Source organism: Sphaeramia orbicularis, chromosome 16 (assembly GCF_902148855.1).
Source record: "Sphaeramia orbicularis chromosome 16, fSphaOr1.1, whole genome shotgun sequence".
Classification (NCBI taxonomy): Eukaryota; Metazoa; Chordata; class Actinopteri; order Kurtiformes; family Apogonidae; genus Sphaeramia; species Sphaeramia orbicularis.
Window position 1 is genome coordinate 11,258,449 of NC_043972.1, and position 25,357 is coordinate 11,283,805.

Consider the following 25,357-nt stretch of genomic DNA (forward strand, 5'->3'; position numbering starts at 1 on the left):
AACATTTCTCCGAGTACTTCAAACCACCTTTCATTACTCAGAAATAGGGTTGAAGATGGACCTGTGGAGTTGAATTAATGAAGAATTCAGACCCAAGCAGAGCATTTCCAGTTTATGTAGACCACAGCGAAATGTTAGAAAATGAAGAATTCCATTTAAAAAAGACAAATATTACTACTTGAAAGGTTATTGTATCAAAACAGAAAACTGAAGAAAAAGTGACTTTTTCATTAAAGTCTCTCATTAACTTATCATAAACCCAGTGTGTCCATTCACTGTCAATGATCCAACTCCATGGGTTTTACTGGTGAATCAATGTTGTAGAAGATGACAGATGACATCCTGCAGATAGTCCAATAGGACCTGCACAGAGGCTTTAATGTTTACTTGAAAGGCCATCATCTGCAAAACAATGAAATTGGATGTTGTTCTTTCTAAAAGTGGATCCCAGGGGCAGCATATACAAAGAAAACAGGATCCAGAATAGAACCCTGAGGCACCCCAAAGCCTTCAAATTCATCTGTTTTTATATCAGAATAGAGAAAACGGAAGAAAAAGTGACTTTTTCAACAAAATCTCTTAATAACTGAACATAAACCCAGTGTGTCTATCCACTGTCATTGATCCAACTCCATGGGTTTTACTGGTGAATCAGTGTTGTAGAAGATGACGGTGTTTCCATTGTTGCCTCTGAACATCCAAATGGGTTATGTCTGATGACCATGAAAAGATGAATAACTAATTTACACCAATTATTTCCATGTATTGAAAGGATTAGTGGATCAACAGGTATTAAACAGTTCCATCAGTAGATGGTTTTAGTGGCCAGTGGAGTTTTGGGTCTTTATGGGTTAAAGTTACAACAACTGGGTTTCCTCCTTTTCCATTGGATCAGTGTAGTCTTCTTTACACAAAGCCCTTTTCCACCACATTAGACCAGGAACGTTCCGGTTTGTTAACCGAATTCTGAGCCTTTCTGAGCTTTTCCACCAAAAATAAATAGGTTTGGAACCTGTCGGAACCAAAAAATAGTAGGTTTTGTTTTCTACAGGTTGGAAAAAGAGGACGGAGACGACGACATAGACGTAGATGTCTGAGAAGGCAGTTGGAAAATGTGCAGTTTGACAGTGATTCTACTGAGCTGAAGGGAAAAGTAGAAGGTAGCATAAAGTGAGTCAGCAGTCAGGTTTCACTAATAATAAACTATTAAAAAGAGATGGAAAAAGGTGTCAGAAAGTGGATCTGGATGTGGTGAAGCTCAGCCCCTATTGGATTTAACTGGATCAGATCCTTCCATTGGAGAATTGCTGCAGAAATGAATATGTTTGAGCTGCATAAATGTTACCTGGAAGAAAGTATGACTGTCCTGTAGGCAGAGCTAATGGCAGACCAACAAAATATTACAATCATTTTGTGATTTTTGATTTAGTGATTTATTCTGAACATGCAATGAAATTTAACATATATGCACTTGCAAAACATACATAATAATACAAATATCAAGAATCATAACAATCTTAGTCAGAAGAAAAGCACAATAATTCCATTTACATGCCCGAAAAGGGGTGGGAAGAAGTATAACTTATTTAATCCCACCTCCTCTCCCTACAATATTATTAATAATATATGTCCCTCTTCCTTTTACATTACTCTTCTATATTTATATATCTATTCACACACACGCAAACACACACTCATTCATCCATATACACATACATACGTTTATACATATACACACATACAAATGCACATATAATCTTTTACCAATGCCTTTCTTAGTTGTGCTAGCTAATAAATAATAACTAACTCAAGGAAGGAAATGTATACATAAACAACAGTGAACATATGGTGACAATTAATAACCCTCTTCCCTATATCTTGTGAAAAACATGTTCTTATAAGTGTTTTTGAATTGTCTTATGTTTGAGCATTCCTTGTGCTCCTCCCTCAGTCTATTCCAGACTTTAACACCACTACCACAAGCTACTGCAAACATGTAAACTATGTTCCGTGACTTTCTCGGTAGTTCTTCTCGGTTCTACTGGACTGGTTTAGCTCTTTTGAACATGTTTCGTCTCTCATCCAAGAGACTTCTTCAGTTCAAACTGAAATGAGGAACTGCATGTGGGTGCATTAGAAACTGCAGCTGTACATCACAACAGTGTAAATCAGTTGGCACATAGCACATTGTTGTGTATAATTCAATTACTGCATTATGTATTAGTTGTGGTTAAAAACTAAAATTAGGAAAAAATTATCGTTTGATTCTTGTATTAAGTTAGTGATAAAGGTGTAAAAGCACTTGAGGGGTAGGATTAAATACGTTTCTACTTCTTCCTACCAAGCTTATTATTGTTAACGAAATGATGAAAACTAGAACTGATGAAAAAACATATTTGTTAACTGAAATAAATAAAAACTGTAATTAAAAGAAAAAAAATTATAGCTAACTGAAACTGTATTGTGTGCTTACAAAACTAACTAAAACGGATAAAAATTATGGATAAAATTCCCTTCGTTTTCGTCTTTGTCAATGTCGGATTGATATGGAAGTGATTTATTTCACTCTAGCAATTTTAATTAGCGGCACCATACGACACTTCATGGTCCGTCACTTCTCGTCACTTGTCATTTAGAGTCATCTTCTGGTCCCCACTCTACCTGGAAACATGGAGACTAAAGTTTGGAGAAAGCAGAGTCCTGTCTGGGATTTATTTGAATACGACCGAGAAGAAGAGAAAAGATACGACAAAACTAAAATTAATACTAAAACTAAACTAAAGCAAAGCATTTAGAAAAAAAATGAAAACGAATAAAAACTAGCAAACCTGCTCTAAAAACGAATTAAAACTAACTGAATTAGAGAAAAAAAGTCAAAACTAAATAAAACTAAACTATAATGAAAAATCCAAAACTGTTATAACCTTTCTTCCTACTCCTTTTCTTGCAAAATTCAGACTTGCACGTACTTGACGATAGATTCTGTTCATTTAAATGTTTTGTTTTTGTCTTATTTTGCTTTGTTTTGTTCTATTTTGTGTCTTTGCATGTTCGAAATAAATAAATATCATCTGGCCCACAGTTTTATCTACAGAGCTATATAACCCACCACATCCTCCACATACAGGTCCGTCACATTATTTTCAGAATTATGTTCGACATGCATGACGTAGCCCATGTTGTAAAAATTTAAAATAGAGGGATCAGTTTTACAGATCGGTTGCTTTTACAGATCCCCGATCCAGCTAAAATGTTGATATCAGCTCCGATATCCCATCCTAATATTGGATTGGTGCAACCTTAATTCTGGAGGTTTCATTCACTTGTAGATCAGTGATATTTAGTTTAGAGTGACTCAGAGTTTGTCATGATTGTCCATGTTCTCTCTGGTCAGATGGCTCATTGTCCTGTTGACTGAAGAAAAGCCTCGACTAGTTCTTGTATTTAACTGTTGACTTGGACTAGATGCTTTTTTCCCCACTAGATGTAATATTTGCTCTGCTCTAATGTGACCTGCTATGTTTTCTTTTAGGTTCTAGTGAATGATTTCTTCCTGGTCGCCTGTCTGGAGGACTTCATTGAGAATGCCCGACTCTTCATCTTTGAGACCTTCTGCAGAATTCACCAGTGCATTAGCATCAGGTGAGTCAAAACCACTAAAACGACTGAAAATTACAAGATAATGAGGGGAAACTTTACTCTGCATTTCCTTTTCTATGCAAAAAGTCTTCCACAGCAGGGTTCGGACAGGAGGTAATATTTACTGTCTGTAGGACAGGGGGTCAAACATGTGGCCTGTGGACCAAAACCGGGCAGCCAAAGGGTCCAATCTAGCCCCAAGTGCAAAAATTAGACTGAAGATAATAACAGTCTAGGGCAGGGGTCTCAAACTCAGATCCTCGAGGGCCGGTATCCTGCATGTTTTAGTTGTTTCCCTCCTCCAGCACACCTGACGGTCGTTATCAGGCTTCTGCAGAGCTTGGTAATAGGCTTATCATTTGAATCAGGTGTGTTGGAAGAGGGATACATGCAAAACATGCAGGATACCGGCCCTCGAGGATCTGAGTTTGAGACCCCTGGTCTAGGGTGTTGATGTGGTTTTAGTTCTGGTTCCACATACAGATCAGTATAATCTCAAGTAAAATAACAGCATAATGACTTATAAATAATGGCTCCAAATTTTCTTCTTGGTTTAATGTGATAAAAAAATAAAACATTATGCGTATAAATAATGACCACTCCAAGTTTTTCCTCTTTATTTTAGTGCAAAAAAACTAACATTAAATTATGAAGGTATTTACATCAACAAACTATCCAAAGAAAACAGATGTAAATAACCTGACATGTCTGAAGAAAATTAAGTGCAAATACAGGGGCCAGAGCTGGATCACAGCTTGTAAAAAGTTTTGGTGCAGAGTGTTTGAGGAATAAAAGATTAGTTCAGTAGATTTAGATAAATATAAGGTGTTTACAAAACTGAAGGTTGGATCCAGTCATTTGGGATCAGAGTGGATCTACAAATGCACGAAACATGTAAGAACAGGCAGAATATCGGTAAAACACTTCTCTTAAGACATTTCAGGGTCATATTTGTTCAGGTTAGTTGCATCTTTTTTGTTTGGATAGTTTGTAAATGTAAATATTTTCATAATTTAATTTAGTTTTTTGCACTTTAACTGTATATATAGCTTATTTTAACATTTTTTTTAATCTCAGGATATATTTATTTATTATTATTATTTATTATATATTTATTATTGAAATCTATAATTTTTTATTCTATGCATATGTTTGCACTGAAAGGAGCTGCTTTTTAAATCTTATTGTACATGTGTATAGTGACAATAAAGGCATTGTATCTTCTATTCTATCTAAAAACTTGGAGTTGTCATTAGTTATAGGTTTTTATGCTGATATTTTTCTGGTCTGAGCCACTGGAGATCAAACTGGGCTGAATGTGGAACCTGAAAGAAAACGAGTTTGCGATCCCTGCTGTAGGAAGTCTCCAGACAGGAAGTAGGAACGCTGGCTGTGATTTTCTTAACTGATAAGTGTTTATTGCCCCTTCCACACACACACACAGCGACGCCGACCCCACACATCCCACAGATTAAGTATTGTGAGCTCTAACTGCTTCCAGGACTCGGCAGGTTACGCCACTCACTAAACTTTTAAGACCACCTGTCTGAGGCCAATTCGTGGACAGTTTTGTTCCAGGAAGAGGTCAGGGTTTAGACGGTCCCAGCTGCTCGTACAGGCCGGATGGAGGTCAAAGGGTTCTGTAGGTTTCAGCCCAGACCTCAGAGTACTTACATAAAATAAAATTGACCCTGGACGTCGAAGCAAAACCACGAAATTTAGTCATCGCTAATTAAGGTGAGCATTAAGGGTGGGGTGGGGGGGGGGGATTATAGTAATTGTTCGCAATTAAGAGAGATTATAGGACTTGGCTGCCTCTTTACATCAATTTTGTAGAGTTACAAAATTAAAGATGCACCCTATCCAGCAATTAATCTCCAGCTGAGTATGTGATTAGCGATTACCTCACTAATTTGCAGCGCTAGTTTCCCCAGTGTTCTCAGAAAGCTCCTTGTGTCGTACGCCGCAGCTCAGGCGAACTCTGAAAGATCGGAGGAAGATCTGCATTTCAAATATAGTCCGCGAACACATGATTCTCACTGGAAACGGGGAATGAATTACTTCTGTTGACACGAAAATGATTGCATTGACTGTTATATAGAGCCGTGGAGGTCTGTAGTCAAGGTTGAACCGTGGAACATGATCGGGCCCTGTCGAAATCTCCAGTTGCAGATTGTCTGGAATTGATTAGCAGTGCTGGTTCTTTTTGGCAGACTTACTGCAATTGGATCCATTTATTTGTTAAGGACCACAAAGGTTAGTGGTAACGCTGAAAGAGGAAGTCAAATGGTGATTTTTTTTTTTTTTCTCCCCCCTCCTTTTCACCTTTTTTCTGTGTTTTGTTGTGTTTGTTGAGAAAGACCCAGGCTGTGTCAGGGCAGTTTCAGGGATTTCCATGTTTATTTTTGGTGGCGTTATGACAATGGACAGAACATGTCTATTTTTTGACACACACCCAAATTCCAAGTCATTAGTCGGCTGCCCAGAAGCTTTTTTGCATCGAAGCGTGGACTCAAATGAATTTGATGGCTGTTTTTAATGACCAACATTTTTACAGCTGTTGGTCATGATGGTTTAACAGATATTTAGTTCGGCTTTAGCCCACGGTTCGGGACAAAAGTAGAGCACACGTTGGCATAATTGAGTTGTTTTATGCAATAAAAGCTTATGTAAAACGTACTGTAGGCAGTGGGAAGATTCAGCCTGTGCTCGTAATTACATACACACACATCCTTATGTCTAGACTGTTGAGTATCCCTCCAGTGTGTTTCCAATTTATTTTTTGTTTTTCTTGTTTGATTTAAAGGCTTTATTTCCTCAGTCCCTCTGCGAACGTTTCAGTGGCAAGACCCTACGTTGACCTTAAGCTGCACACATGTCCTCTTGACATTTGAAGTAAATGCTCGAGACGTGATCATTTGGGCAGTTTTTTTTCCCCCTCATCACTAGATCGTATTTGTACACAACAGCTCACTGGTAGTTGGAAGGGGTGTCTTGTGTACTGAAGATCTTTCCACCTCACAATTGAGTCATTAAAACAACCACATGATCATTTCGGTTTCCCCCAAAAAATCTATTTTACCCCAAGCTGAAAGCGAGGTCGCTCCAAATGGCTCGGAGTCTTCCAAAATGCGATCATGTGTTATTGTTTAACGCTGCATTCATTTGGGTCAGGCCATGTTAAGCGCTGGGCCACTCTGGGAGAAGGATCCCCCAGACCTAATGCCCGACCCCCCCCCTTCCAAGTGTGAGGTGGGTATGGAGACCTGCAGGACTCCCCTCGCCTGAAGTCGAAAGCTCAGGAGCCAGAGTGAGTAAGGGGTCGAAATGAAAGCGATCCCCCGTCCCCTAAGGAACAAGATCACGGTTGTGTAAAATAAAACCAGTGGTGGAGGTTGTCTTCGTGGCTTAAGGGCTGAAGGATCTCGGCAGTGTTGGTCGTTTGAGTCCGACCCGTTCCCGACTTCCGGCTTTTTCCTCCCCTTCGCTCTGACTTTGTTTCTGGGTTGTCGGGGTGGATGTTGAAGACCTCTTCCCCTCGGACAATAAGATAAAGAACCTTCTCTGATATACAAATGTCCTTCCTGAGAGCAAAACATTGCCAGACTTTGTTTCATAAATTAGATTAGAGGGCTTTGGCTGGTAGAGGCCGAGGCCCTGGGCCGTTTGGGGCGCTCCGGGTTCCTGTGTTATGCTACAGAGATCACGTTTAACAGGGTTGACGGTTAGCTGAACTCCCCAGTGAGGAAATCTGATCGTGTTTGTTTTGATCATCATATCTGACCTGGACTTGACTGACATGTGCCCCCACTTTACTGAATTGCCAAACAAAACACCCAGTACCCCTGCACAGCAATCACTTAATCGCATGTGTAAAATCGGAACCAATAACAAATTTCATTCGCATTTGCCTGTGATTACGTGATTGTTCGGTAATAAGCGAAGGGTGTTTTACCTGTCACTGACTGTTTGATAAAGGATCTTAACAGGTGATGACATGTTATTTTTATGCCATTTTAGAGCAGAGGAGGGCTGCCAGTCCTTTACTCCACATTCCAACTTAAAGAAATGTTCACCTGATGACTTAAATAGTTTGGAACGAATGACTCAAACTGATCAAAAACAGCTGATTCATAGTTGAATGTGCAGTTAAATCATCCATGTCATCACGTTCAATAAAGCTTTAACCCTTAAAGACCCCCATCTATTAATGTGGCGACTTTCAAATGCATTGTTCACATCACATCCAACCATTCCTAAGTACTTTATCACCATTTCTTTTAATATTATCTTGTGCATTTTGTATTTTTCAGTTTAAATCAGGTATTTTCCTGTATTTAATTCACTGATCATGTTCATGAAAACTAAGATTAAACTTGGGGGTTATTATGTAACAAACAGGGAAAACTGAAGCAAAAGTGACTCTTTCAGCATAAATATCAATAAATGAATGTAAAAATAAGCGTGTCCATCCCCTGTCATTGATCCAACTCCATGGGTTTTACTGGTGAATCAATTTTGTAGAAGATGACGGATGACATCCTGCTGATAGTCCAATAGGACCTGCAGAAAAGCTTTATTATTTTACTTTAACAGGCAAGTAGATTTGCATGTCATCTGCAAAATAATGGAATTGGATGTTGTGATTTCTAAAAACAGAACCCAGCGGCAACATATACAAAGAAAACAGGATCCAGAATAGAACCCTGAGGCACCCCAAAGTCTTCAAATTAAACTGTTATTATATCAGAACAAAGAAAACTGAAGAAAAAATGACTTTTTCAACAAAATATATCAATAGCTGAATGTAAAAACAAGTACTTACAACCACTGTCCTTGATCCAACTCCATTGGTTTTACTGGTGAATCAATGTTGTGGAAGATGACTATGTTTCCACGGTAACTACGGAGTCTCTGAGCATCCAAATGGGTCATATCTGATGACAATAAAAAGATGACAAACTGCATTTTACACCAATTATTCACTAGTATTGATAGAATTAGTGGATCAACAGGTTTTAATCATTTTACACCAGTAGATGGTTTTGGTCACCAGAGGCTGGCTAAATTATGAAAAACAAAAAAGTTAAAAAAAAAAAAAAAATCTATCATGTACAACATACATGTCCAAAACACTCTAAAATAAAAACAAGATTCGTTTATTACCTAAAGGGGCTTCATACCTCAGTGTATTTCCACTACAGACTCTTCATCAGGACGTCATATGACAGATTTGCTCAGTTATAAAACCGCAGTGCATTGTGGGAATCATTCTCTCTGTCCTTGATGAATGCCTAATTCCTTTATGAATGTCCACATCTTGTGTTTTTGACCCAATGAAGCTTCTACTACTATTTTTTCCTCTATTTTGGAGACTTTAAAACCTTAAATCATGTTCTTTCAGACACAGTTCATGTTGGAAAAGGATAGATGTGAGTTTTCCGTTCGTATGAAGCAGTTTGTGGATTTGTAACCTGATTTTGTTTGAGTTAATTGTCCTGACCTGACACTGCATGTCCTCAGATTTGATTAATGCACATGCAGTAATGATACTGTAACAAGATCTTCTCCAACAGCAGAGGATCTAAAAAATATACAAATACACAGTAACATAAGTACTAAAGCAATAGGATAAAAATATCTTGCAGAGCTGTAAATGCCCTTTAAATATATTTTCACCCTATAAGGGCTCCCATCATAACAGGCCTAGTTTCTTTAGGGGTTTTTTTGCAATAAAAGTGTGAGAAAATGTCTTTTTTTTAACAATTCTTTTGCATCTTTTTTCAGGAAGAACTTAACATTCAATATCTGGCCATTAATTATCATTATTATATGTAATAAAGGCTTAAAACATTGTGTTACACTAAAAAAAAAAAAAAAGTATGACGTTTATCATGAAGAACAACCGTAAATGTGCTAAAGGAAATTTTAATAATAATAATGGATTAGATTTATATAGCGCTTTTCTATGAACGCATACTCAAAGCGCGTACAGAGGATCCATTATTCATTCGCTCTCACATTCTCCCTCTGGTGGTGGTAAACTACATCTGTAGCCACAGCTGTCCTGGGGCAGACTGATGGAAGCGTGGCTGTCAGTCTGCACCTACCACGACCACCACCGAACATTCACACACATTCATACACCAGTGTGAGTAGCAGCACTGGAGGCAAGGGGGTGAAGTGTCTTGCCCAAGGACAAAACAGTGCATGGACAGAGTGGGATTCAAACCGCCAACCCTTTGGTTATTGGATGACCCGCTCTACCATCTGAGCCATGGCCGCCCCAACTTTTGAGAGTGCAGAAATAAACTTTCAGCTATTTTCCATGTCATCAAACATCTAAGTTTGTCTAGGTCATTCTGTGTCCATGTTCTTCTTATTTTTATTTATTTATAGTCATAACAAATTAAGAAGGAATTCAAACAAGTTGTAGAAATCCACTGGATTTTTGCCCAAATTAATACAAAGATAGTTTTGCAGCAGCTGGAGGGTTCAAACTCTAACTGTATGAACTGTTAGGGTCCAAATAAATGAACCAAAGACTGATAAAAGTGGGTTCAGATAAATACGAGTCCTTGAAATATACGCTGAGTTTTCATGAACATATAAATGAAATATAGGAAATTAAATATAGAAAAATACATGATTTACAGGCAAAAAATACAAAATACACAGGATAATATTATAATTAATGGTGATAAATTGCTTAAAGGAGGTTAACTACAGAGACAGATTCATTTGTGAACTGCCACAAAAGTAGGACTAGGTCTTTATGGATTAACAGCTGGAATATCTGAACATTTTATTAATAAAACACCATGTGGACAGTAGGGGTGTAAGAAAATATCGGTTTTGCAATATGTCGCGATATTTCATTTCATGATACTGTGTCAATATTAAAAAGTACTGTATTGATATTTTTAGGTATTTTTTCAAATGCCAATATTGTGGAGGTTCATTTTTGTTTTTTGTTTTTCTTTCATTTATATTTTATTTATTATTGTAATACACTATTTTATTAAATAATGGTTATTTGAAACACCCTAAAAGCACTTTTTACTGTCTGAGAGGCAGATGTTAGTTCCTTTGTTGGAATTGCACAAAAATACTGTTCTGATGTTAGTTCTGAACTAATAGAATATGAACATTTGAACAGGATCTTAAACTGTAATGTCTGTAAAACATCATTTAAGTTTTAACAAAGGAAATTTTTGTGATATAGCATCAGATCCTGTTGTGATCAAATACAAATGCGTTTAATATTTGTGCATATTTCGAGTGTAATTGAATTCTTCAAGGAAATAATCATTTAAAAAAAAGAAAATAACAAAAAATTACCTTTTTAACAGTATCATGATATATCGTACCGTGATCCTGGTATTGTGATTTTTATCGTATCGCCAGATTCTTGCCAGTACACAGCCCTAGTGGACAGTGGTGGACTGTAGAATCATTACTGAACTCATCACATCTTGTTTAGATGTTGACGATGTTTGTCGTCATGGACTTTCTTTGCTTTTTCTTGTTTTGTTTTGTTTTTTTAATACTTTTTTTTTTTTTAACAGGTGGATGAGTAAGATGAATAAATATAATAAATGTAATAAATATGAGCCCTTTAATGTAAATCAGTGGATGCAAAGACACACAATTGTCATGATCTTCTGTTGTTAATGAGGATCTGCAGCTGTTGATGCTGTATGTGCTTCATGTGGGACTCAAACCCAACCAGCATCCTGGATGTTCATGGTGTCACTGTGATTACAGGCATGTGTTCTCCATCAAAACCTAAACTGACGTCATTAGACAGCTGACACTTTTCCATACTTGTTAGGTCCCCAGTAATTATCTGTAGGAGCAATTTGGGTGTCGTGCATCATTTTCCACGGATCGTGATGATGTGATGTGTAATTCTGTCCGGTGTTCGTCGTGCGTTTCAGTGACTGACACCTCATCGGTCTTCGCGTTGTCGTCCTCATATCCGCCTCCTCTGCATCGTCACTGCAATGAAAGTGTTGAGAGATGCACTGTCATGTGGAAACCAAACCCCATTTGGCTCATTATGCTGATGTCATGCCTTTTATTTGTTATTTATGCATTTAATGCCACATCCAGACACTGACATCATTTCACTTCCCTTCTTTATGTGGTTTTGCCACCATTTGACAAAAATCCACTGGTTAGAAAGTGGTAGTAGTTTCTTCTTTTTTTTTTTTTTCCTTGTTAAGCCCTGAGGTATGGCAGACATTATCACAAATGCCAAAATAAGATTAGTTTCCACCAAAAGAATGTTTTTTAGAGAAGTCTCACTCTGGAGCGACAGTTGAAATTCATGAGGCTGATGTTGGATCTGTGTTTGTAGAAGCAACGACTGCATGAAAATCTGTGCACTTTGGGCCAAGGGGGGGATATTTTTGGGTTTGTCCAGTAAAAATATGATTAACCTTCAGGTATGTGTGTTCATCTATCTACACTTCATGTTACAGAAGGTTATTATAAAGGATCTGATTTCACTAACCGGTCGATACTGAAATGATTGTAGTGAAACTTGTTTGTGTGATATTCACACAGTTTAGTGATTTTCATATGTTTTGGAAACGTTTATTATACATTCATTTATTCATACATTTATGAAAACGAACTTTTCCACTACACACAACAGGTACAATGTCAACCAAAAAAGTAAGAACACAAGTATAAAAGTCCATGAAGTCAAGGTCTGGGGGGGGGGGGAGCAGTTTTGAAATGATTGAATTTTTATTTGGCTAAAGAGCAACACCCTGGGTTACAAATATGACCGTTATTGAGTGTTTGGTGTTTTTGTTTGAGGCTCAAGGTGATGAAATACAAAAACAGTGTTAAAAAAAAAAAAAAAAGTAAAAATAAATTTAAAAAAAAATTGTATGAAAATCATTTTTTCACTACTCCATCGCTGTAGGTGAATAGAAGGACCTCCATGGAAGTGAGAAGTAGAGAATCTGTTTTTTCTGCACACACCTTATAACATCATTATTTAGTAAAAACCCACTCTGAGGCTGTGTACAGTCACACAGTCATACCTGTAGTATTTCATTAAGTGTATTTATTACTGAGGTGTTTTAAGGGTGGGGGGTGGGGGGTCCAGGGGTCCATGCAGTAATTGTGGCCAGTGCACTCAGGGGTTGAACATATTTATTGGGGCCCTTGTATGAAACGTGGTAGGCGTGGAGTCTGGTGGGGGTCAGACGTGGGGGGTGGGGGTACAGGAAACGTGGGGGAAGGGGGTCCTGATGGGGGGGGTCTAGTTATTTTGAAAGCCAGCTGCACAGGGGGAAAGGTTCAGATCAAAGAACGCCAGCCACCCTCGGACCGCCGCCCGCTGCCATGACACATCCATGGCCACACCCACGGCCACGCCCCCCCCCAACCCGGCTTTGACATGGAGGACAGTGGGACCAGTATGTCTGGACAGGTTTTTCCAGCCAGGTGTACGTAAGGCCCCCCGCAAATGAGGAATAAGAAACAGACACTGACGCCTTAATACAAGTGTGTTTTAGAACCTGTAATAGAGTCACATTAGAACAAGTTTAATACGGAACCGTTTAAACTCATAAGGCAGTGAGAAATTCAGCGCAGTCATACATTTGTCTAAATAACACTGGTTTACATTTATCTGTATTTGAATAAAGATAATAGGATTAAATGGGTTAAATATTACATACTTTAATAAATGAAGGTAAAACAAATGACCAATGTGCTGTTAATGTGGTGTTTTCATTACATATGATAGAGTATTATAACACTACATATATATATATATATATAATTTTTTTTTTTTTTTCTCATTTTTATTTTCTGTATTTTTTAATTATTTTTCTTCATTTATTATTTTCTTCATTTTGGTCATTATTTTAGTCATTTTTATATTTTTCTTCATGATTTTCTTAATTTTTGCTTATTTTGCTTATTATTTTCTCAAAATTCATTTAAATTTTTTTTATAATTTCCCTTCATTTTGGTCACCATTTTATTGTTTTTTGTTTTTTGTTTTTTTTTTTTTTACTTTATTTTGTGTTTTGTGATTTATTTACCAAGTCTAGAAAACTATTAAAGTACCTATAATTCACTTGTTTACAATTTTTTTTTTTTAAAATAAATGATCTTCCTTTGGTTAAATGTGTGAAGTCTTACGTTCTTTAATATGGTGAATAGAAAAAAAATGACCAAAGTGTTGTTTATCTGACGTTTTTAATGTATATGATGTATGTTATATGTTTATTCTATTAATTTTAGTCATTATTTTGTTTGTTTTTGTATTTTCTTCATGATATTTTCAAGTTTTGCTCATTTTAATCCTTATTTTCTCTGTTTTTTCATGATTTTTCTTCATTTCCTTTATTCTATTCATTTTATTTATTGTACATTTTTTAAATTTTCTTTGAGTTGATCAAGTTTTGCTCAGTTTGATGATTATTTTCTCCATTTTTGGATTATTTTTCTTCATGTTGGTCATTATTTTATTTTTTTTTAATTCTCTTCATGATTTTCTTAATGACTCCTGAATTTGTGTCCTTTATCTGTCTCTGTTCCATCCTACCTATCATAAGTTCTGTTGACATTGATTAAAACTATAATAATGACAGATATGTTATGACATGTCGTATTCAGAGACAGATTACATGCATACTTTGCAGAACCAGTGGACTTGTTTTTTTTCCGTCTGTTCTCAGTTGTATAATTTAGTCTGACTTTAACTGAGGGTTATGCGCTGCTGTTAAATTGTTATAACATTTTACGACGGCAGCGCTGCTCCATTAAATTAACGTTTTATTTACTTTGCAGCCAGCGTTGTGTATCTGTGGGTATTTCCCTAATTTTTGTCTCCTTGTCTTTTCTGTCGTCTCCGTCTTCACAGGATGTTGGCGGACAAACTCAACATGTCCCCTGAAGAAGCCGAGCGTTGGATCGTCAACCTGATCCGCAACGCCAGGCTGGATGCCAAGATCGACTCCAAACTGGTGAGACCTTCAGGCGATGCGTTCAGGGTTTAACTTGGGGACGTCAAACATGCAGCTCGTGGACCAGAACCGAACCGCCAAAGGGTCCAGTCCGGTCCATAGGATGAATCTGTGAAATTCAGAAATTACACTGAAGATATTAACAATCAATCCAATCCAACTTTATTTGTAAAGTACTTTAAAACAACCACAGTGGACCAAAGTGCTGTACAGAGGAATAAATAAAACTAAAATAAAAGAATAAAATACAGAATAGATTAAAAGACATAGAACTATCCAAAAAAAAACAGTGCTGTACAGAAGAATAAATAAAACCCAAATAAAATAATAAAATACAAGAATAGATTAAATGACAAAGAAAGGTACAAAAAAAACAGTGCTGTACGGAGGAATAATTAAAACCAAAATAAAAAAATAAGGTACAAGAATAAATTAAAAAACATAAAAAGTCATACAATTTAAAAACAACAAAAAAAATAAGAACCATAAACCACCGCCAAATAAAAACAATAGAATAAAAATCATACCTTCAAACATCGCACGTGGTTTCAAAAGCCAAGGAGAAAAGATGGGTTTTAAGAAGGGATTTATGGTGTTTAAATCATTTTAATTCAGGTTCCAGATACAGATTAGTTTGATGTAAAATGGATCAGAACCAGTAAAATAACATATTAAACGTATACGTAATGAGAACTTAATTTTTTTCCTCTTTGTTTTAGTGTAAAAATAAAAATTTCATGAAAATCTTTATATGTCCAAACTATCATTTCACAAAAAAAGATGTAAATAACATGAACAAATATGAACAACATGATATTTCTTAAGAAAAAATGTACAATTTTAATAATAATCTGCTTCAACGTATCATTTATGTGCATTGCAGATGGCCCGTCAAAGGGTCCACTTCGGCCTGTGGGATGAATTTAGGGAATGCAAAAATTTAAACAGAACATAAACGCCCCTTTTCATCATATAATTTGACTTTTTCACTGTTCTTATTTTATTTGATCCCATTGGTCAGTATGTGACCCCTTTGACCCCGCCCCAGGTTTAACCGGTGAATAAAAGCGGTCGGGCAGCGGTGACGTTCCCATAAGTCTTTGCTGTTCTTCCTGTGACTCCCAGAGAGCGAGGTGGCGTTATGGGTGACCTGATTTTGGTCCTAATTGTGGGTTGGGCTGTGGCGGCTTCTGTTTGTGAGGCTCCGTGTCAGAGCTGCTTGTTTGGTCGTTGGCATCACAGCCGTTCTCTGTAATCAGCAAATCACAGCCCAGTTTTCAGAATGACATAGAATTACCTGGATGGGCCCAAATCTGAGCAAAGGCCTATGAAGCCTCTGGTGGTTGGTTAGAGGAGGAGGGTCTCTGCTCTGTCCAAGCCCATTGGCTCTGGTTCATACCGTTAGATTAGATTACATGAGATTCTTTTAGGTTAGATTAGATAGAACTTTATTGGTCATTCAGGAAATTAAGGTTCCAGTAGCAGCACAACAACAAATGTACACATATAAGAAATATTACAAGAAAAAAAAAAAAACAACTAGAAGCACTCGGAGAGCGCAGACCTCCGCCAAGGCTGATCAGTGGGCCCCCCCACCCCTGATCACCCCCAAAAGTTAATCATTTCTTCCTTATCCCATTTCCAACAAACCCTGAAAATTTCATCAAAATCTCTCCATAACTTTTTGAGTTATGTTGCACACTAACGGACAGACAAACAGACAAACTAACCCTGGCAAAAACATAACCTCTTTGGCGGAGGTAATAACTATAAAAACAGTTATGAAAAAACAGGCAATTGTACATTAGAAAGTACTAGTAAAAATAATAAATAACAAAGTAGTAATTATAATAAATAATGATAAATAAGCAATTATGTTACAGTATTACAATACAGTTATAATATATGTACATATGTGTATATGTGTGTAAGTTAAAGATAAAGGTTATAATAAGTGATGTCCCAATCTGGATTTTTTTACTTCTGATCTGATTTTTTTTTTTTTTTTTTTTTTTTTTTTTTAGGATTAGTTCTGCTGATACCGATCTGATACCGACTTTTTACAATAAAATTTGGATTTAAATTTGAAGTCACTATTTATAGGTTATTATACTATTATTTTACTGGAGATCACAATTAGGCAGAATGTGGAACCTGAACTAAAACAAGTACGACACCTCTGACTCTTAATAACTTCAGTATAATTTTTTACCCCAGAACCGGATCCGGATCTGTATCAGCCTGATCTCGTGACTAAATCCGATCTTCTAAAAAAATGCCAGATCGGCGGCCAATACTGATCTGTAGATTGGACTGGGACATCCCTCGTTATAATAAAGTGATAATATTAGTCGTAACAATGATATATAAATAATATAAATGTAAGTAACTGTAATAATAATAAGACTCTAATCTAATAATAAGACTCTAATCAGGTTCTCAGGAAAATCGCCGCTTATCAATTAAGCATTAATCGATCGATAAGGTCAACCAACTAATGATTAAGGGATTAATCAATAACTTGCATCCCTAATATAAACTGCCCAGTCCCACTGGTGGAGCATTAGACATTTGCTCAGTCGTATATACTTGTTACTGTTACTATGGTAACCTGTTACTTCCTTTTAGCATCAATGCAATATGTCGTTAAACTGTATTATGTGTCTTTATGTTCTTACTGGTAATAGCTCCTCTTTTAAAAATAGGTCAGTGTAAATAATGCTCTGTTTTAGCACCATTATCTAGGAAAGTAAACATTAAGTGATTGTCTTGATTGGAAACTGCATAAAACAAAACATTTTTGCAGATACTGTATTATTTTTTATGCAATATCTTTTGCGGTGGATTGTGGGTTTTTTGTTTTTGCATAATTACCAAAGTCATATTTTTTTTCAGATTATAGCCAATGATGAAAACTGAATCAACAGCGTTAAAAAAGTAAAGTTACACAGATATGACAGATTGTCCAGAAATATGACTTGAATAATTAAGGTATGAGGCAAACGATGGTCTCAAGAGGTTCTTACTCGTTTATAGAACTATATTATTAGTTTATTTGATTTGTTTTGACTGTTTCTTCTACCTGTTCTGCCTCTGGGCCTGGTCGTTAGTGCAAATGAGAAGGAGTTCTCAGTGGACCCATCTGTTTAATTATATTATATATTTAATAATAAATAAACTCTGTTGTCCGTTGTGTCTATTGTGTTCTTCTAGGGTCATGTGGTCATGGGGAACAACGCCATCTCACCGTACCAACAGGTGATCGAAAAGACCAAGAGCCTGTCGTTCCGCAGCCAAATGTTGGCCATGAACATCGAGAAGAAGCAGGCGTCCAGCGGCAGGACAGAGGTGAGTGTCCACAGACTGTATGTTATAAAGGCATACAGATTAGTTCCAACACACACACACAAACAAACATGATGCCCATCCACTTATAGCACCGCTGTAAGGCAGGGGTGTCAAACATACGGCCCGTGGGCCAAAACCAGCCCACCAAAGGGTCCAATCCAGCCAATGGGATGAATCTGCAAAGTGCAAAAATTACACTGAAGATAATTAAACATAAATGGTGTTAAACTTGTCTTAGTTCAGGTTCCACATTCAGACCACTTTGATCTAAAGTGGATCAGACTTTCAGACTCTTGCTTTTAGTGTAAAAAAGTAAAATTTCATGAAAATATTTACATTTACAAATTATCCTTTTACAAAAAAATCTGAATAACCTGAACAAATATGAACATGAATATGAAATGTCTGAATACAAGTCATTGTATTTGTACCAGTATTCTGTCTGTTATTAAATGTTTTGTGTATTTGTAGATCAATTGTGATTTCAAAGTTATAATGTACATGTGTAAATGATAAACGGAGGCAGAATATTGTTAAAAATACACTTTTTGTTCTTAAGAAATTTCAGGTTGTTCATGTTATTCCTATTTTTTTAAAGAATAGTTTGTAGATGTAAACATTTTCATAGTGTAATTTTGCTTTTTTCACTCTAAAATGTAGAGAAGTTTGGAATTGACATTATTACTAACATAACCTCTATATAATACCAACTCCAACATTTTCTCTCCGTTTTAGTACAAAAAAAATATTAACGTATGAAAATATTTACAATAACATGCTATTTTAACAATAAAATATGAATAACCTGAAATGTCTAAAGAAAATTAAGTGCAATTTTATAATAAACAGTATTCTGCCTGTTATTAAATGTTTTGTGCCTTTTTTGATCTGATCCATAATGCACATGTATTAAATGGTAAGTTTAAGCATAATTTTGTTAAAATTGCGCTTATTTTTCTTAAGAAATTTCATTTTCTTCAGGTTATTCACATCTTTGTTTGTTTGGATAGTTTGTTAATGTAAATATTTTCATAATTTATTGGTATTTTTTTCACTAAAAGAAAGAGAAAAACTTCATTATTTGTATTCATTCATTGTACATATGGTTTCTACATTTCTCCTTATACATATGTATTCATATTCTTATAATGTGTTTTATTTTATCTGAATATTTAAGTCTTTTTCACATTCTTAGCCAAGAATCACCTGTCAAAATTTCACTACATGTACACCTCATGACAATAAACCTTCTTGAATCCTGAGTTTTATTTATAGGTTATTATAATGATTATTATTATTATTATTATTATTATTGTTATTTTAATTGATTTATTTCGAACGTGGAAATGATACAAGCTTCCTGATTGCTACTAATTGACTTCTTTGCACAACATAATATAAAAATGAAAATTCAAAGAAGCACTAAATAATAGTACGCACAAACAAGATTTTTCTACTGGTCTGATCCACTTCCGATCCACATATTGGGCTGAATCTGGCCCCAAGGTTATTATTGTTAACGAAAACTAACAAAATGACGAAAACTAGAATTGAAAAAACATTTTCGTTAACTGAAATAAATAAAAACTATAAATAATAGGAAAAAACGATAACTAACTAAAACTGTATTGTGTGCTTACAAAACTAAAATGGATGAAAATTATGGATAAATTCCCTTCGTTTTCATCTTTATCAATGTCGGATTGATATGAAATTGATTTAGTTCCCTTGAGCAATTTTAGCTAGCGGCACCATATGGCACTTAACGGTCCATCACTTCTCGTCACTTGTGGTTTCCGGTCGTCTTCTGGTCCCCATTCTACCTGGAAACATGGAGACTGAAGTTGGGAGAAAGCAGAGTTCCATATGGGATTTATGTGAATACGATGGCAAAGATAAAAAAATATGAAAAAACTAAAAGTAAACTAAAACTAAGCATTAAGAAAAAACTAAAACTAATAAAAACTAGCAAACCTGCTCTAAAAACTAATTAAAACTAACTGAATTATAGACGAACAGGTCAAAACTAAATAAAACTAAACTATAATGAAAAATCCATAACTATTAAACTATTATAACCTTGCCCCCCCCCCCGGCCCTGATCTGAGGTCAGCGTGAACTTAGTGGAGTTCAAAGAGACTCAAATGATCAGCTCAGGAGAACAAGGCTGAAGAATGTTGATGAACAACCGTCAACAAAAGCTTCTCTTTACACGAAATAAACCAGTAAGAGCAGGTTTAACAGAGCTGACGCTTTCATCCCCGCGTCGCTCTTCAAAGGCCTAATGACAAGGTAGATTCCAAACAACCGTAAAAACACGGCCCGAGCACGGTGACTCAGCTCCGCTACATAAATAAGGTGGACCCTCAACGCCGGCGTTTGGTGAACATTAGTCAAAACCTGGACTTCCCTGCACTTAGAACCCTCTGCAGATGTCTGGCCCAGGGTCCGCGCGTCCCATTTAACTGTGTTTTTGATGTTGACCTTGTGCATTTTAGTGGTATGTCGACTTCTCAAGTACTGAAACTTCCCAGAATGTCATAATCACGCACATGCTCTGAACTAGACGTGGAGCTTCACTTCACTTCACCCCCCACCCCCCCCACCCTACCACTCCTCAAGGCTGGATTGATGGGTTGGGTTTTTTTGCACCAAGGCCATGACATGTTAAACGTTCACCTTTTAACTTTGATCCCCTTCCCATTGTCTGTCTGCAGCAGAGTGTTGTCATAACCCTGTCCTGTAAACCCCCCACACACACACACTTATTAAGGAGTTTCTGTAATTAAACAAAAAAGGCTCCAAACAACTCACAGAGCAATAAAAGTGTCAGAAAAACCCAGGAAAGTCAAAGATTTGGCTTCTTTATCTAAACTTTTTGAGCTGATATTGTTGAAATTGGCCCTATAAGGACTACCATTATAAAAGACCTTGATTTCTTTATGTTGTTTTTTCAATAAAAGTGTCAGAAAATGTCTTTTTTTTGCCAATTCTTTTGCACTTTTTTCAGGAAGGACTTAACTTTAAATATCTGGCCATTAATTATCAGTATTACATGTAATAAATGTTTAAAACTGTGTTATAGTAAAAAGAAAAAAAAAAACAGACTTGAATTTTTATCATATTTATTATGAAAATCAACTTTAAATGTTCTTAATGAAACTTAATGAGATTATAAAAGTAAACTTTGAACGATTTTCCATGTGTTCAAGCATTTGAGTTGGTGTAGATCATTCTGTGTCCATGTTTTTCTTCTTCTTTTTGGTTCTTTGGTGTCACTTGGATCCGGTGTGATAGTGTTCACTTTCTGTCTAGTTGTAAACAGAGCCCCTCATTTCACTGTTTGTTTATTTATTTTTTTTATTTCGAATATTGCATTAAAATCAAACAACAAAAGAATTCTATTAAAAAAAAAAAGGAAAGTCAAACATTTGAAAAAGAGCGGGATGAAGTTTAACTTATAACAAAAACATCCATCTAATTCAAACACAAACACTGCATCTGTGTATGAACTGGATAGATCTGCATATAGATTTACATATATATGTATAAATATACAGACAGTAATAGAATATTTGCAACTAAAATACAACTAACAATGAACTATACAAACTGCAGAAATACAGATAAAAACAGTGGAAAAAAAACAGTCAGCCAATGCAGGCTTAATGTGTTATAGACCAATAGAAAGAACCCAATTTCAGTCTTATTAATACGAATCTGTGAGTTTCTTATTATTTATTTATTTATTATTATTGTTAATTATCTTTTTTCTGGTGCAACAGGGTGGAAATGTTCATGGGTTTGGGTATTAAAAAAAATGATGGCTGTATTATGTTTTTCTGGATGACTCAGTGTGTAATAAAAACACTGAACAAAAAAAAGAAAGAACCCATACTCAGCTTTCAAATGCACTTTGGATTTTGTCAAAAGCACAGACAGTTCAGGACTTACGGTATTTGAATGACTGTGGATGAAAAATTGTGGCACGGGAGATACAATTGTCTAAAAAGGTTTAAAAGTTATCGTTGTGAAGACTTTAGATTTACAGATAAAATACAACTATCAGTGAAGTATAAGAACAGAAAAATACAGGTAACAGTGAAAAAAACAAATAAAAAACAAACAAAAAAAAAAATAACAGTGAAAAAAACAGCGAAACTCGACAAAAACAGGTCCAAACACACTAGTAGCACACTCCAAAATGACACCGTCGCTATTATATACAATTATTTACAAGAATTCACCACTAAAACGGATAAAAGTCTAAAATTCAAACTGATTTGACCTTTTAACTGTGCTGCTATTTTGTGGGGGTCTTTTGATGCCCCTCCCGCCCCCCACTGTCTGAATATCTGCAGCTGAGTGTTACCATAACCCTGTCCTGTAAACCCCCCACCCTCCTCATTAAGGAGTTTCTGTAATTAGACAAAAGGGGCTGCAAACTACTCTTAGAGCACCATTACATCCCTCTGTCCTCGAGGCTACAAATCACTTACATATCGAGGGTTTAAGTGGCTGCCATGTGGGCGGAGCTCCCACCGCCACCCAACGCTCGGCAGCAGAACACACACATCACACACTCCGACAAGGAAAACGTCAGCACTTAACTACTTGCACATGTACGTTACATTTTTGTGTTTCCCACAATCAACAGCAATACTTTTGTTTTGCTGGGTTTTTACCATGTCCACATTCTGCAGCAGGTAATTCACTGATATTAACATATTTATATCCTCCTGAGACCAAGGGACGTCAATGTTTGGCTTTTTATATTACATTTTTGGGCTAATAGTTTTTAAATTAGCCCTAAAAGTGTAAAATAAGTGTCAGAAAATGTCTTTTTTGTCAATTCTTTTGCACATTTTTTTTTAGGAACAAGTTACCTTTCAATATCTGTCCATTAATTCTCATTATTATATTTAATAAATTCTTAAAATAGAGTTATAGTTAAAAATAAAAGAAACAGACTTGATTTTTTATTGTATTTATTATGGAAACCAATTGTAAATGTGCATTAGGAAAGATTATGAGATTCAAGAAATAAACTTTAAACTATTTTGCATGTGGTCAAACAGTTTAGTTTGTCAAGGTCGTTTTGTGTCCGTGTTCCAGCTTTTTATTTTCAGTTATTTCTGATCATTTTAGCCTGTGTGATCAATTACACTGGGTTACAAAAAAATGTTTTTTGCAAGTTGTCTAGGTTTTTTCAACTGAATTAGGACCATTTTGCACCGCTAAATCCAAAAATGACATGTTTTTCTCAATCAGGTCAGGTTTTTTTGCTAATTTGATGTTGAAAAATTTGATCTTCTCACAAAATTGATTACATTTTTGTGACTTTATCAGTTGATTTTATATAGTTCTCACCCTAAATAGGTTTTAAGAGAAAAAAAAATCATTTTCTAACAGGATTCCTGTTAGGTACAATGGTATATTCACTGCAGATGTAGCAGAATACGTCAGGCTTATTTTTGCAAGATCTTCTAGTCGAAGCCATTTCATTCACCTGTAATATTAAAAAAAAACAATCATAAATTGGCAAAAGTAAAATCTTCAGAACTCGTTTATTGCAAGAAATATGAAAGAATTTTGTATCATATGATGTGAAAATGCCCATAAATGTAAGCAAAAATGTTAAAAAGCCAATGTGTAGCATAGTTCAGAAAGTTGACCTGACTGAGCAAAATTAATGTGATTTTTGGATTCAGCACACCAAAATGATCCTAAATCAGCTCAAAAAACTTAAACAATAAATTTGTTGTTGACCAGTGTTGTCAACTAAACTGGAAAGATACAGATAAAAACAGTGGAAAAAAGAAAAAAAAAAGGCTAAACTTGACAAAAACAGCAAAACACACAGGTAGAACACTCCAAAACAGCACTATCACTATTATATACAATTATTTACAAGAATTCACCTGTAAAACACTGCAAAAATCGTGCTAAAAGTAATGCATATCTTTCATCTCTCTCTCACTGACTGCACTCTGCTGCTTTCAATATCTGACCATTCTCGTTATTATATTTAATAAATACTTAAAATAGTGTGTTAGAGTTAAACTTAGATGTGATTTTTTTTATTGTATTTATTATGAAAACCAACTGCAAATGTGCATAAGGAAAGTTAACGAGATTATACAAATACACTTTCAACTATTTTACATGTGGTCAAACATTTTAGTTTGTGTAGATCGTTCTGTGTCCATATTCCAGCTTTTTATTTTTAGTTATTTCTAATCATTTGTAGCCTGTGATCAATTGTCAATGAACTAAATGGGAAAGATACAGATAAAACCAGTGGAAAAAGAATCTCCTGGAACATACCTCTCCATGTCTCATTCTAATTGGATGTTTTCTTCACACTTTTCCTTCCAGACTCCAAACTGGGCCGGTCAGGAAACAGGATTTTAGCAACGCCACGGAAGACAAATGCATCCGACTCATTGTGTTACATCATTTTTTCCACACTTGTTTCTCTGACTGGACCGGTACCATTTTGTACTCGGGTCAAAGTAAGTCATCAGCGATTTCAATAAAAGTGACCAACAAAACCATTTTCACCCATGACTGGCTTATTTCTGGACCTGACCGACGGTGGCTGCGGTTGGAGCGGCGGGGGCTTTTCTGTATCGGTAATACTTGATGAAGTTTTAATGTGTGCATTGAGTCACCGAGTGGGACGCTGAAGGCCGCGCTGATGATGAACGGCTGTTTAGTCTGTCGGTTTTATGGCGTTTCAGCGGTTCGTTTCAGCGGTTCGCTTCAGCGGCGGCTCACGGGGGCAAACGGAGGTGATGTTCACTTACCGGCGGTCACACTCTCTGCCAGTCATCGACGACATGAGGGAGCCATAAAGAACCATTAGCCAGACGGACACAATCTGTTTAATGCCCCCCCCACCCCCTAGCCCCTCCCACCTCCTCATAACTCAGTCCTCGGCCCCTCCCTCCCTCTTTCCTTCCCTCCTTCGCTCCGTCTTTATCACAACTGCTCACACACAGGCTTTCATTCCTTCACATGTCTATAATTTTCTTCGTCTTTTCGCGCACAGATTACATACTTAGAAGAATTTTATGTAATTACATCTGTGTTACAAGCCTCAATCGAAAGTCTGGAGCATCACCTGGTTGTAGTTGGTCTCCATGGTTACGGTCGGACTGCAGACAAATGTGGCCCAAATTTGATTTTTTTTTTTGCCCAAATGTGACCTGTATCCGATCTGTTAAAGACAGAAGTCGCTTTTCCATTGATCCTCAAATTGCGCAAATATAACTTGCACATTAAAAATTTACTTAATGGAAAAACGATAATTTTGCCAAAACTCAGGCTTTCATTCCGTCACGTCTTTAATTTTCTTTGTCTTTTCACGC

At 36.2% G+C, this 25,357-nt stretch overlaps 1 protein-coding gene across 1 annotated transcript in view; it reads left to right on the plus strand.

Annotated features, from left to right (window-relative positions):
• eif3ea (eukaryotic translation initiation factor 3, subunit E, a) overlaps positions 1 to 24,541 on the plus strand; it is a 69,493-nt gene extending 44,952 nt beyond the window's left edge. The window contains exons 10-13 of the mRNA XM_030158918.1: positions 3,533 to 3,642; positions 14,534 to 14,636; positions 17,850 to 17,984; positions 24,363 to 24,541. Coding sequence (XP_030014778.1) covers positions 3,533 to 3,642; positions 14,534 to 14,636; positions 17,850 to 17,984; positions 24,363 to 24,398 — 384 coding nt within the window. The 3' untranslated portion in view covers positions 24,399 to 24,541. The remainder of the gene's footprint in view (positions 1 to 3,532; positions 3,643 to 14,533; positions 14,637 to 17,849; positions 17,985 to 24,362) is intronic.
• The last annotated feature ends 816 nt before the right edge of the window (positions 24,542 to 25,357 follow it).